This window comes from Pleurodeles waltl, chromosome 4_2 (assembly GCF_031143425.1).
Source record: "Pleurodeles waltl isolate 20211129_DDA chromosome 4_2, aPleWal1.hap1.20221129, whole genome shotgun sequence".
NCBI lineage: Eukaryota > Metazoa > Chordata > Amphibia > Caudata > Salamandridae > Pleurodeles > Pleurodeles waltl.
In genome coordinates, this window is record NC_090443.1 from 304,378,526 (window position 1) to 304,391,494 (window position 12,969).

The 12,969-nt window shown below is 44.3% G+C and overlaps 1 protein-coding gene across 3 annotated transcripts in view; it reads left to right on the top strand.

Moving 5' to 3' along the window:
• Nucleotides 1–12,466, top strand: part of TOB2 (transducer of ERBB2, 2) — a 57,465-nt gene extending 44,999 nt beyond the window's left edge. For all 3 annotated transcript variants that reach the window (XM_069231252.1, XM_069231250.1, XM_069231251.1), the window contains exon 2: nt 6,413–12,466. In XM_069231252.1, coding sequence (XP_069087353.1) covers nt 6,475–7,419 — 945 coding nt within the window. In that variant the 5' untranslated portion in view covers nt 6,413–6,474 and the 3' untranslated portion in view covers nt 7,420–12,466. The remainder of the gene's footprint in view (nt 1–6,412) is intronic.
• The last annotated feature ends 503 nt before the right edge of the window (nt 12,467–12,969 follow it).

Below are 12,969 nucleotides of genomic sequence, written 5' to 3' on the forward strand. Positions count from 1 at the left end.
ACTCGTTTTGAAATGAAGTTTATAAAGGTAATGGTGCGATCCGTCGCTCGCCGTCAAAGTAGGCAAGGGATGGTCACTCCCTGTCGGCATAATGGGTGTCTCTAAGAAAACAGCATTTTATTAGACTACTCTGAAACGAATTGAGTTAACCTAGCTTTCGCCACAGCAAAAAAAGGAGGACGAAATCTTGTGCAGTCCAGAGTTCTGTTTTAATCTTAAATGGTCTCTAGCTGGCATTAAGTGATACATTCACCGTTTCAAAACGTTAAACACACGAAATGTATTTTCAGAGGGTGGCTTTGTGTGGCAAAGATGTGTCTTGTATAGTAGATCTCAAATTATTTTCCTAGGAGACCCTTGGTGACATGGTAAACACACCATGACGTACAAAGCAAGGTCTCGCACAGATTGTGGGTAGTGATGGGGAATGGAGGATGTGGGAGCCAAAGTTTCATAATTGTGTTTGGACACCTGGGTAATTTCATCGACGTGTCAGAGGGCTGTGTTAGATTTCATATTTGACATTCCAGGTTGTTTTTCTTTTGACTTGTTGGCTCCCCATGCGGGAAGAAGTTATTGGGGGTGGTGGGTGTTACATCATTGGCCTTATCTTTATTTCTTTACAGAGGTGGAATGCGGTCCAGAAAGAGGATATGTTAAATTGTACATTTCTGACCTGGCTAGGGGCGAAAATGCTAATGGCGACCACTGCATTCTGGTTTGTCAAGCCTTGCACAGATAGTGGCGGTCCCGTCAAGTTTGCAGTTTAAGCCTTTATCAGAGTAGGGTTTAAAACGTCTGTCACATCATCGGTGCAGCCAGTCAAGCCGTAATACTCTTCACCGAGTGAGTCTGTGCAGAGCTCTGACCGCTGGTTATCTCATCTATTTTCTAATCTCCTCGTCTTCTCTACGTTGTTTGCTCTTGTGCGATTGCACCTCCAGTTCCTTTTTGCAAGAGTTTAGAAATCGCTGCCAGTTTTTGTATCAAAACTAAGGATATTTACTTGTCAATTATGTTGGCAGTAGGAGTGAAGTGCCCTTCGTAAAATGATGGGTGGCGATGTTTCACAATCCCCAGTGACACTTCCGCTTCGTGACGCTGCCCTTTAAGGAATTTCTGATTAGTATGTCTGTCCCTACCGCTCTACCACCACCTCCTCGGTGCCCAAAGGACTGGGATCCTGGGTAAAATCACCTTGACTCGCCGAGAGCAAAAAATGTCGGTCACCTGGCAACCTCCCCCCATGCTTATTGGCCGATGTGGTCTCCTCCCTCTAGCAGATGGATTTGTCTATTTTTATGCACAGCAAGTACTCTAGAAGAACCTTTGCACTTCGCTGAACCTTCCTCCATAGAGGGATAAGAGCCTCGAGTGCGGTACGGCCCCGGAACCTCCTTGCATTGGCTTCATAAAACATTGTCTGTGTAGGTAGGGAGCCAGTCCCAGAGGATATAAGGCCTTTGGGGAGATCTGCTGCGGCTTCATTTTTTCCCTTCCTCTTCCAGAAGTTTGCGAATTAAGGGGTGCATATCCCTTAAACATTAGATTATTTGCCCATGTGTAGCCATTGACCAATTGTGATTGTCCCTCCCCTGGTTATATTCAGTGCCTGCCCAGCTAAACATATAAATCCTTAATTTAGCCAAGCACTGGGTAGCGAGGTACAACCCACCGTAACGTATCTAGGTACACTGTAATATATGCTACACAATGAAATTTCATGTCAGTTTAACATAATCGAATTTTGTACCAGACTCCCAAATATCCCCTAAGTGTCCTTTTCATACAAGGACCCTGGGGTTCAAAAAAGGAAATCCGTTACTTGTACAGTGTATTCGTGCGTGTTGGGGGAGTGGGGGTGAAGGAGGCACGAAAACCTATCTGCATGAGTAACTGGCCATATTTGTGGTAGTCTGCCTCGTCTCCATTTTTTGATTGATACACTGTGTAATTTGATTGAAACGTTGAACAATCGTCTCGTGAAAAAGGCTATAAGGATACAAACACCTCCCCCGGTTTCTACGACCCTGCAAGCATCAGCATGATTTCTCTTCGCCCGAGTTGGAAGCACAGCAGAATGTGTCCGATCTAGCTTAAAGCCGGAGAAGTAGCACCGTTGGAAGCTGGTGTCTGTAGTGCTTCCTACTGACAATTTGCCAGTTTCAAAACTGCATCTTTCTGCCTGAGTAATTAAGGCACATGGATGTCAGTGATTCAAACATCCTTCTGCACAAGGTGGTACCCCAGGATTACAATTGGGCCAGTTGTTTCTACAGACGGCCCCCTAAACCACTAGGGGCTGTGCCCTTTGCAATCTGCCTGTAACGCTGATTAGACACGGGTCTGCAGGGCACAGAGGGCTTGCCTTCCATCCAGAGAAGCACATTTAAGTACACACCATCATTTAGATGGCGACATTTTGTTCGTTTCCCCTCTGTCTACTTTAAGCAGCATTCTCCCTTTTTTGGGGGGGGGGGGGCGGGGGCGGGGCGTTTCCGTTATATTATCCGGGAAAGGTGTCTGTGTACACGACGGTTCGCTGTAAAAATCCATTGAGGTCTTATTACTTAGCTCCACCGAAGGTTCCAATTCACTTTTTTAATTTGCTAGAGGGTGGACATGCTTGTTTGAAAGTTTGGACCTGAACCGCCCAGCAGCTGTCTCTCAGCATGCTTCCTGCGTCCTGTGCTTTACCAGGGCTGGCTCCGGCCATGCTTGTTCGATTTTACCGCAAACGACTCCTGTCAACCCATGTTGGTGTGCGAGTCATCTAAGAGAGGAAACTAAATGTGTAAATGGCAAGACGCGTATGTATTCAAACTTGACTGGTTTTCTAGTAACCATCGACTGAAAGGATACAGTTGGCGTGTAGTTAGTTGAACGTGATTACGAGGCCTTTGGTCAGACACCTGCTCTGTGCCTCAAGTTAACCTCTCCGGTCTGCGGCGGTAGTCGTCCATCTCTCTCACATCTGCTTTTGTGCAGGGTGCTATTTCTGCACAGAAGCCCCTCAAAGCGGTTTACGTTCTGCCAGTTAAAACTGCTTTGAGGATCGTTGGGCTGTGGCATGAGGGCCTTTGCAGCCGAGTCTTTTCCCTCAATGTTGAGCGCTTTACTTGAGGCATATAATCCAAACTGCAGTAAAATTTCTGTAAAGCGGGCTGGTTTTCCTTTTTCATAGGATTGAACATTCCCCCCCCCCCCCCCCCCCCCCCCCCCCCCCCCCCCGCAGTTGAACTTGGAGATGAAGTTGCAAGTTCAAATACTTGACTGTGCAGTGATCTCTTGTGGCCTTGCTACCAAAACACGTTGCTGTTATGTGGTAGCTTTTACCAAATTCGGTACAGTGCCTTGTAGAGCTAGTATCCCCTTCAACAGTCCGGTAGCTAAGGTGCTTTAAATATTTTTTTTCAAAAGAGACCTACAATGACCTCCACTGCCTGCCACTTATTTAATGCCAGATTCAAGATTTCGACTGTCCTGTGCAGATATGATCTGGGAGCCAACTACCATGTATTTAGATTTGAGATGATTTAACATCATGGTTGATGGAGCTTGAGACCCGACCTCCCCGACCAGGAGGGTAATTTGAAATGACTAGTGACCGTCAGACGAACGTGAACCAGGTCTGGGCGAAGTATTAATTACCCCGGCGTTACTGGCATACTTTTGGCAATTTCACGTAAAGACACTTTTGAAATTACAGAGATTGTGCCACAAAGTGTAATTTCAGGGATGAGTTTTGACACAAGAATCAACGTTTAGGTAATTTGTGAATACAAGCTGTGCTTTCGGTAAATTTTATCAATCGATAACTTGGGTAATTTTTGCGGCGGACCTACAAATATGAACGTAATCTGTAGTTCTTTTAACGTCAGCTATCTTAACATTTCAGGTCGTCTTTATTTTTTTTATTTTGCCAATTGGACTATTCGGACGCGATTTCGGAACGTTTCCATTATGACACCTTACACACCACTCCACTGGAACAGTGTTTGTCTCCCCAAAGTCATGCTCTATCTCCATTGAGAAACCATTGTTGGCAGTTGGGTAGAACGATCCCCAGTGTATTGAATCTTTTGAATGTGTCACCACCTCAGACGTGCACAACTTAATGTCATTGACTCGGTGCCACTTGAGGACCAGGAATGGCCAAAATGCAGCAAAATAGACCAGACCACCACATCTGGTGCCCAACAATCTGCAAAACGGATAGCTGTTGGTGACTTGTGAGGCCATTGCAGACCTCCACTGCCAATTAGTGTGTCGGGCTGGAAAACTCTCTTCTTGCACCCTTCGTGGCACGTCGTACTTACCTGGAGTACATTGTTAATTCTGGACAGTCTTGGCAGGTGGCCGGATGGATATAGGCTAGCGGTTGTGTGTGTGTGTGATCATGAGTTCGCGTGATCCATTTCACACATTTGTCTGAAATGTCAACAGCACACGGCTAAGTCTTCAACAGACCTGTTGACTGCACTACTGTCACCACAAAGTTCATGGGACACAGATTGCAGTATTTCAAGTTAAGGCGGGTGGAGGACACGTGAGTAATAGGCTCCAGATTCTGAAGGAAGACTTTGGGCTACATTGAGCACTCTGGGAAGATGTGTTAAACGGCCTAAGCATGAAGGAGCTGTTCCGACTGCAGGCCTCACAGTCCAGCATGCTCGTTAGGCATTTGTTAAATGTCTGTCCATGCTTTGGGAGAAACACAGAATTGTTCATTACTACCTCTGTCTCCTGAAGGCCCACACAAGGCATTTTAAAAGCGTCGTCATCCGGTTTTGCTTATGGACACTTTTACCTGTTTGCCACCCTTTTGTAATACAATAAATAACACACGTGAAAATACATAGGTATGGGGGTCAGCCTTCTTCAGCTATTGGTCTGTTCGGCTTTCATTCATGTTTTGCTTTTGGCAGTCATAGAACACACACACACACATCCACATTAAAATCAGCACTCCCGAGTTCCAGGGCTGGTGGGCTAACCTTTTTCTTTGCCGATGCTTTTTTTTTTTTTTCTACGCTGTGTTTGTTCTTTTTTTAGTCCTGTGTGTTTAAACTATCTTTAGTTGACAGTAACTCAAATGAAACCTTTTCGTTGTGCTAATAACATTTTCATTTGATGTACATTGAAACTAAAAAGGGGGTTATATCCCTTTTTCATGTACATTTGACTACCGGAAAGCGCCGTCGCTTTTCTTTTTTTAAATGCCTATACTTGTAATGGAAAATAATTGCTTCCTTTCATTGCAAACAAACATTTTATACGGAGGCATGTTTCCTCACTTTATCTATGGCGTACTTACTGGGTTTGCCAGTGCTCCCGCCAAACCCCACCTTTCTGCGAGCAACTCGGCTTTAGTATTTTTAGATTGTCTGGCTGACCAAGGACATAAAGTGAACATTATTATGGTGCACTTGAGCAGCACAGGGACACTTTGCAGGCCGTGTAGCAGTATTTAATCACAGAGGTCGTTTTTTGAGTTTTTGGGCACCTGTTTTTACATTGCTACCAAGCTGCAGTGGTGATAACACCGGCGACCAATTGTAAATCTTTTCAGTCTCATAGCTCGATGGAGAGGGGTGTGGACTGCTGAAACTGGCCCCCATTACGGGCTCTAGGCTGGTGCATGGGTAGGTGTCCCCAAGCATCAAGGCCATACACACTGATAAAGAAAAAGACGGGACGACTGACGGCAACCTGAACTGTAATGGAACCCGAGATGGTGGGGGAGCTGGGAGTGATATATTTAGACAGATGAACAAGGCGTTTATAAATAGCGAGGCAAGGGGTAATACGTAGGCTGTGCACTGGTGTTTAAAGAGTCCAGTTGTTGCCACCATAGTCCTCTGTTATGTGGTGCCCAGGAGAAGTCAACGATATAGATAACTGTACTAAAGCAGGGTGGTAAATGAAAGTCTCATGAACACTTACTCTGTATTCTCAATCAGCAGGTTGCTGGGTTGGAGATTGCAAGAGGTGAAACGCGCAGACCCAGGCATTATCTACACTGTATTCAGACCCCCTAGGAAGACCGTTAAGGCATTAAAAGCTGGCTGGCGGGAGAAAGGGCTTGGATCTGATGGTTCCGGGGGAACCTATTGTGCTTTGTGATATCTTAACTTGTTATAAGATCTGTATTACATATAGGTTGCGGCCTCCCGGTTATGTTAGACCATAATGTACCGGACGAAACCTCATCTATATTATCTGATGCTTTAATGGCAATGGCTGCTCTGTGCGGGCTCATTTATGGGTAAAATATGAAGTTATCATTAAGTATAGCTTTTTTGTTTTACAGAGCAAGGCTGTGAAATAGTGCACTGAGGTTGTGGGGGTGCTTGAGTTTGAAAGCTTGAGACGTTAACACTCAACTGCTTCTGTTTTTTTTCTCTTACAGCAGGATTATTTGGAACCAAATATTTTTATACACTGCCCTGATTCGTTGCTGTGGAGGAGAGTATGCATCTGGAGATAAAAGTTGCTCTAAACTTCATAATTTCGTACCTGTACAACAAGCTGCCGCGCCGACGCGCTGACCTGTTTGGCGAAGAGTTGGAAAGGTTGCTGAAGACAAAGTACGACGGCCACTGGTACCCTGAGAAGCCCATGAAAGGCTCTGGCTATCGCTGCGTGCACATTGGGGAGACCGTCGACCCGGTAGTGGAGCAGGCGGCACGCCGAAGCGGATTGGACATTGACGACGTGCGAGCTAATGTGCCAGAAGAGCTAAGCGTGTGGATCGACCCCTTCGAAGTGTCCTACCAGATTGGTGAGAAAGGGGCCGTCAAGGTACTGTACCTGGACGAGCTTGATAACAGCCTGGAGCTAGACAAGGAGATCAAAAGCAGCTTCAACCCAGAGGCGCAGGCCTTCATCCCTATCACCAGCCAGGACAACTCGCTGTCCAACTCACCATCTCCCTCCTTTGGCCAGTCACCTAGCCCCACTTTCATCCCTCGCTCAGCCCAGCCAATCACTTTTACCACTGCCACTTTTGCCGCCACCAAGTTTGGCTCCACCAAGATGAAGAAGGGTGGGCAGCGGGTGGCCCGCTCACCCACCGGCAGCCTGCCCAAGCACAAGGGCCTTTCTCTGTCCATGCACTCTCTGAACTTCGTTGGCAGCCCCAACACGCCATCACAGTCCCAGCTGTCGCCCAACGCCAAGGAGTTTGTCTACAATGGGGCAGGTGGCCTATTCTACGAGGGGAGTGAGGCGGGGCAGGGCACAGCCTCCTTTGGCAGCACTTTCGACATGGCGCAGGTCCTAGCAGGAGGAAACGCTGGTGGTACTGGCGGCGCCCTATTCATGGAAAAGTCCCAGTTTGTCGAAGGGCTTAATTTCAACCTAAACTCCATGCAGTATCCTGGTCAGCCCTTCCAGCCTGTGGTCTTGGCTAACTAAAAAACCAATCCTTTTTATACCTTTTTTGTGAAGATACATTAAAAGAAGAGGAAAACAAATCTATAAATATAGCTACTGGAAGATAAAATTATTACAAACCAGATTATTTTTTTTACTCTACTTTGCTGTAGATCACCTGTGAAGCGAATCTTTAAGTAGAATATTTAAACGGAGCAAAGTAAAAAAAAAAAAACAGGTGGCGAGTGTTAGTGTTTTTTTTTCCCTGCCACTTCCCCGGCGATCCTCATGGGAAGACTGAAACTAGTGTTGCCTTTATACACACAAATATATATTTTTTTTGTACCTCTGGGGCGCATAGCCCATTGTTATGACTTGGGTTGGCCGTGCGTCTTGGCGGTGAACCAGAATTAACTGCTTCTGGAATCTGAAAGCCCAGTGTGCCCGTCTGGACATTGTTGACTGCCTTGTTCCATCTACCCTCCCCTCCACTGGACCCAGCAGGCATGCAAAGAGGTTTCTGTTGGACAAGATGGAAAATGGGAGTTGAGAAATGTAAGCGTTTGGGACAACTGTATTGGTGTACATGGGGAAGGCCTGGAACATACATCACCATTTCCCTATCTGAGCTGCATCTTGTGTCCACCCCCACCCCAACTCTTTACCTGTTGGTACTAGTTTGGGTAAACAATACAGGTCATTGGTTTTGTCTCCATTCGAGCTGCTTGGAAAGGTCTTGGTATTTTCATGTTTTTGCACAGGTGGCTTACTTCTGATAGTTGCACCCTAAAGCGCACAAAGTACAGAATTCTTGTATACTTTATTCTATTTAAATATCCAGGGTTCGCCACCACCATGCTCCTAAAATTCACCATTTATTTCATTGATGCTGCACCAAGATGATTTTCTGATGGCTGCTCTCATTGACATACTAAAATCATTTTGCCACCGAAGGTTCCTCATAGTGGTCTTGAATGTCGTTTTCCACACCACAATTGATTTTCTTTGAGTCATTTAATTATCTCTGGGATCAGTTCTCGCGTAGAGCTCCACCCAACCTCAGTCCTCCTGCTTTCTGTGGGTAGCAAAATAGTTATTGGACATAGCCACCCTGTAGTTTATGGTTCTCAACAGCTTGATATAGTCCCTTATTTATTTTTTGGGGGTAGTAGTGAGGACTCCTTTGGCCGTCCAATTTCCAAAATGAGGAAATTCACGTTCAACCTATTGTCCTATGGTTCAGTATATAAGCGTGAACTATTGGTGTGGGGCGAACCTGAAGATGGCATTGCCAATGTAGTCTTTACCTGAATACATGTTTTGTCACCTCTCTGAAGATGTGCTCACTAGTGTGCTTTGAGCTGATTCATATAGGTCTTCGTGAAGAAAAGCCAAGCTGCTTATTGATGGTGGTGAAAGCCAAAATGACATTTAAGGCAAAATAATGAGTTTATCCTTGAACGCTTTAATGAACAGAGTTCTGGCAAGCACATTGAGCCCAGGGAGTTAGGTGCCTTGGGTACACTGGGACTGCGCAGGTGCCTTATTTGGTCTCTCTTCTCCATTCTACTCTATCTCCCGTTCCAGGCCCGGTAAATGCCCTGTGTTGAAAGGGCCGGGAAGGTTTGGGATGGTTTCAGAATGTTAACATTTGTGAGAGCCTGGTGGAATAGCGTGAAAATGAAGTCGTGGTTAGGTATTTGTATTCTTTCTCCCAGTATTGTAAACTCTGCCCTTCTCCCCTTAATCCCCAGGTACTCGGTGTGTGACTTCTCATCTGTGTCTTAACTGTTGGGGGAAGGGACGGGGTGGGGGCAGATGTGGGGGTGATGCAGCACTTTGAATCTCATTAGGTGCCTGGGGCTAGGGTCCATGGTACTATTATCTGTGGGGCTCTCCCATGAAGAAGAGAGTGGGTGGCGTGTTGGCAGGGCTGAGAAGTTAATGGAATGTGGCACCTTCCAAATGACAGTATTTTTCTGCCCACTCACCTCTTCCTAAAACACCTGTGCCACATACGAGGTCCCTAAAGCCAGCCGATGTTCATTCCTGCCACAAAAGCACTTTTGTTTACTTGACTTGGTTGTGAAAAGGGCCCCAAAAGAGCCATGGATCCATTATTACCTGCACCCTTCCTCACCACCCTCCCCCTCTTAAGTATCCATCTTTCTCCTCAGCACTGGCTTTCAGTAAGATAGGTACACAAACGTTTTGAGGTTTGTATCCTGGCTGCCTTTGTTGGCGAAGTTTCCCTTGCCGGCGATCTCAACTTTGTTGGGCTTGCTCACTTGGGCTGCCTTGAGTCATGCCTTAAGCTCTCCCTGAAGGCGTGCAACCGTGCGGGAGATTCCGATCAATGTTGCTTAAACTGTACAAAAAAAGTAATTGAAGGCCACTACATGACAATGCTTCAGCCATATTGTAGAGTGCTTTAGTATCTGGCACTTTGTTTTGGCTGCAGTTGCCTACGCATCTTTGAAACTCATGGCTGTGACTTTAATTTATGTGAGGCGAAATGTCGCATTGCACTGCACACTGATGAAAGGCAGGGTGGAGAATTGTAGGCCAGGTAGAAGGAATAAAAAGATGTACAAACAAATGCTGGTTTTCTTAAGGGGTGCTCGCTTCTGTCACTTTCAGTGGCTCTGCAGTCATTTGAAATGTTGCTTAAATTGTACACTTACAGGTAACTCCTGTCTGGACTGGTGCATTTTGATTGTTAGCTTGTGCTACCCGAGGCTTGAAAATATCAGGAATGCTGAGGCTGTTGTGTGAAGTGGAAACCTATATTATTCTAATGGCTCTGTTACGTAGCAGAGCATTTGGAATCTCTTTAACACTGACATTTCGGTCCATTGAGAGCCTGGATGACTTGCATACCTTGAGCAATTGCTCTGCTGCCTCAGACTAGAGCTATGACATCCATATACTCTGCCAGCTATGAACTAGCGTAATTGGTGCTAATGTAACACCAGAATGGGAGGAATGTACCCGGATTGCTTCTCGCAACTCTGCCAGCCGTAAAGCCCTGCATACGTTCCAAATACGGTGTTTGCTGAAATGATACTGCTGCGCACTCCTCCCTATTGTCTGGGCCACAATTAGTAGCTGGATATAGTTATGAGCACTCGTGGTGGGGGTCCATTAAATTCCACAGTGGGGAATTTTATCCACAGAATGCCTGTCTTTAGCTCATTCTAGCAAAACCTAGCAACATCCACGATGTAGCTGGCCATGCTCTTTCTCAAAACTGTTAAGGCTTAAAAGGGGGCGCAGCTTTTATTGTCACAGGATAAAAAAAAATCTTTATGATCAATGACCTGGTTGGTTTGTGCCGACCTTCTTTCAAACAATTACCCGTTAATAAGTCGTCCCTGTTGCAGATAAAAAAAAAGAATTTTAACTAATTGGTAATCCACGTACAGAAAGAGCGTATGCCATCTGGCAGTAGAGAAATGCAACCAGAATACGCAAAACAGATACATGCGTCAAGGGAGGCCTGCTTGTGTGTGCATGCCTCTGAGTCTCCATTCCTCCAGCCATCTTGAAAACGTGTTTTGGATAATTTTGTCATAATTGTACCTATGGTTCTCGGCTGAAGTGAAACCAAAAACAGTTAACTGTATGTAGTCCCAAGTGTTTACTGCGTTATGGCACTGCCTGGCATTTATTCTGTAATTGTAAGTCCAATTGAAAGGAGACTGGGGAAGGTGACTCAGACAGCTGTGAAGAATTTCTTATTACATGATTGTGTTTACTGCCTCCCTTGACCAATTCTGCAACTTTTGACTTGTGGCATAGAAGTAACGAATATATCCATGCCACTTTTTGTAGCAGTTGGCCTGATCTTTGAGTAACCAGAGCTTCAGTATTTGACATTTTTAAATATATTCTAAATAAATGTTCTGTGCTCATGCGCCCTGCGGCCCAACCTTCTTTCTGGCCAACCTGTACTGATACGCATTTATAATACCCCAATCAAGCAAGTTCTATCAAAGTGTTCAGAGCAATGAATTGAGTTATTTTAATGTTCACGGAGATGGAACTCAAGACTCCTCCCACCCTTTAAACTTTTCAGATCTCCAGGAAAAGCAAAGGTTTTCTTTCTGGTTAATATTCAGCATTGTGACGACCTGCCACAAAAAGTGTGGGGGAATTGAAGAAAACAGTACTGAAGTGAACTGGCAGTGTAGGTGATCCAGCATGTTGGAAAGAAAAACAACATAGCCACCAAAAAATAGAAAAAGTCATTTTTTATATGAAAATACAAGAATGCACTTCACAAGGGTGTTAAAAGTAATATATATATTGAAGTGAGATTCTTCAAGTAGCTATAACGACACCTGCTTGATTTTTACTTTTTTTTTTTTTTTTAAACAAAAACAAATCGGCACTAACTACTGCCTTGTTCTTAAGTTTTTATTTTGCTTCCCCATCGCCCTCTCAAGTACATCCTGTTTCCTCAGCCCACCCTGCCCTCTCCTTGTTCTTTCCTTCCTTTCAGTTTGTATGAATTATTTGATACATTGGTAAAATGTAAGAGGTATATATTATGTATATATATTTCTAACGTACATTGTAATTTCTTTCCAGAGTTTTCATAAGGAAAAAAGTGAAAAGCCAAAAAATATTTTTTCAATAAAATAAGCTTGAAAAAAATTAGTTTAAGCAGAGTAAGACAATTCCCCGTTATGCCCTGTTCCCTATTTCCTATCCCCACCTCCTTCTGGTCTCTCAGTTCAATCAGTAAAACGTATAATCTTGTACAGCTAAGGATATGAAAAGATTTGAATTGACAGTTAAAACATTGGAATTATGAATGTTTTTCCTAAGAGGGCATCCTAGTTTTTTTTTCTGTCTTTTGAGATGGTCGGGCAATGTTGGGAAAGGAAATTGGTTTCTTTACCAGAGATGAAAAGGAAATGAAAACGACGCTAGTTTAGGTTTTATTTTTATTTTTATTTGAAACATTGTGCAATATTTTGATGGGGGAATGGGAGTGTTTTGGTTAAGTTTAAAGATTGATTCAAGTTGTACAGTTTCTATTGTCGCAGATTTTTTAAGTTTGTATTAAAAAAGCATGATGTAAGCTGTGCCTTTGTCCTTATTTATATTTTATTTGCAATTTGTCAGCTTTCTAAAACTTTCGCTGCTATCTCATTTGTCTTTTTGTTGAATCCCTGCCTTCTTTGAGTTTCAAATAGTTTATCGGCCCAATACAGTGGCTTCTATTGAAGTACTCGCAGGAGCTCTCTAAGCTCAAACAAAATATTTCAGATTTCTCCCTCGGGCTGGGAAGGCGAAACTGAATTCTACCTTCAAGTTGATTGCCATCTGCCATGCGGTTGGTTTTAGTCTTGGCCTTTTTTTAGGTTTGTCTTGATAACGCATCTGTGTAGGGGGTTTATTATACATTCCTCTATGTGTATAGGTAAGGGCTTCCCAAAATATTTAGACCTACAACCCACTTTTTAGAATGACATCCTTTTGGGTCCCACATAGCTTAAAAGGGCATACGGTTGGTATTTATTATTATTATTTTTTGAAAGTAACTAAAGCATAGTGTGGCAGCGCAATCAGTTACAGGAGATT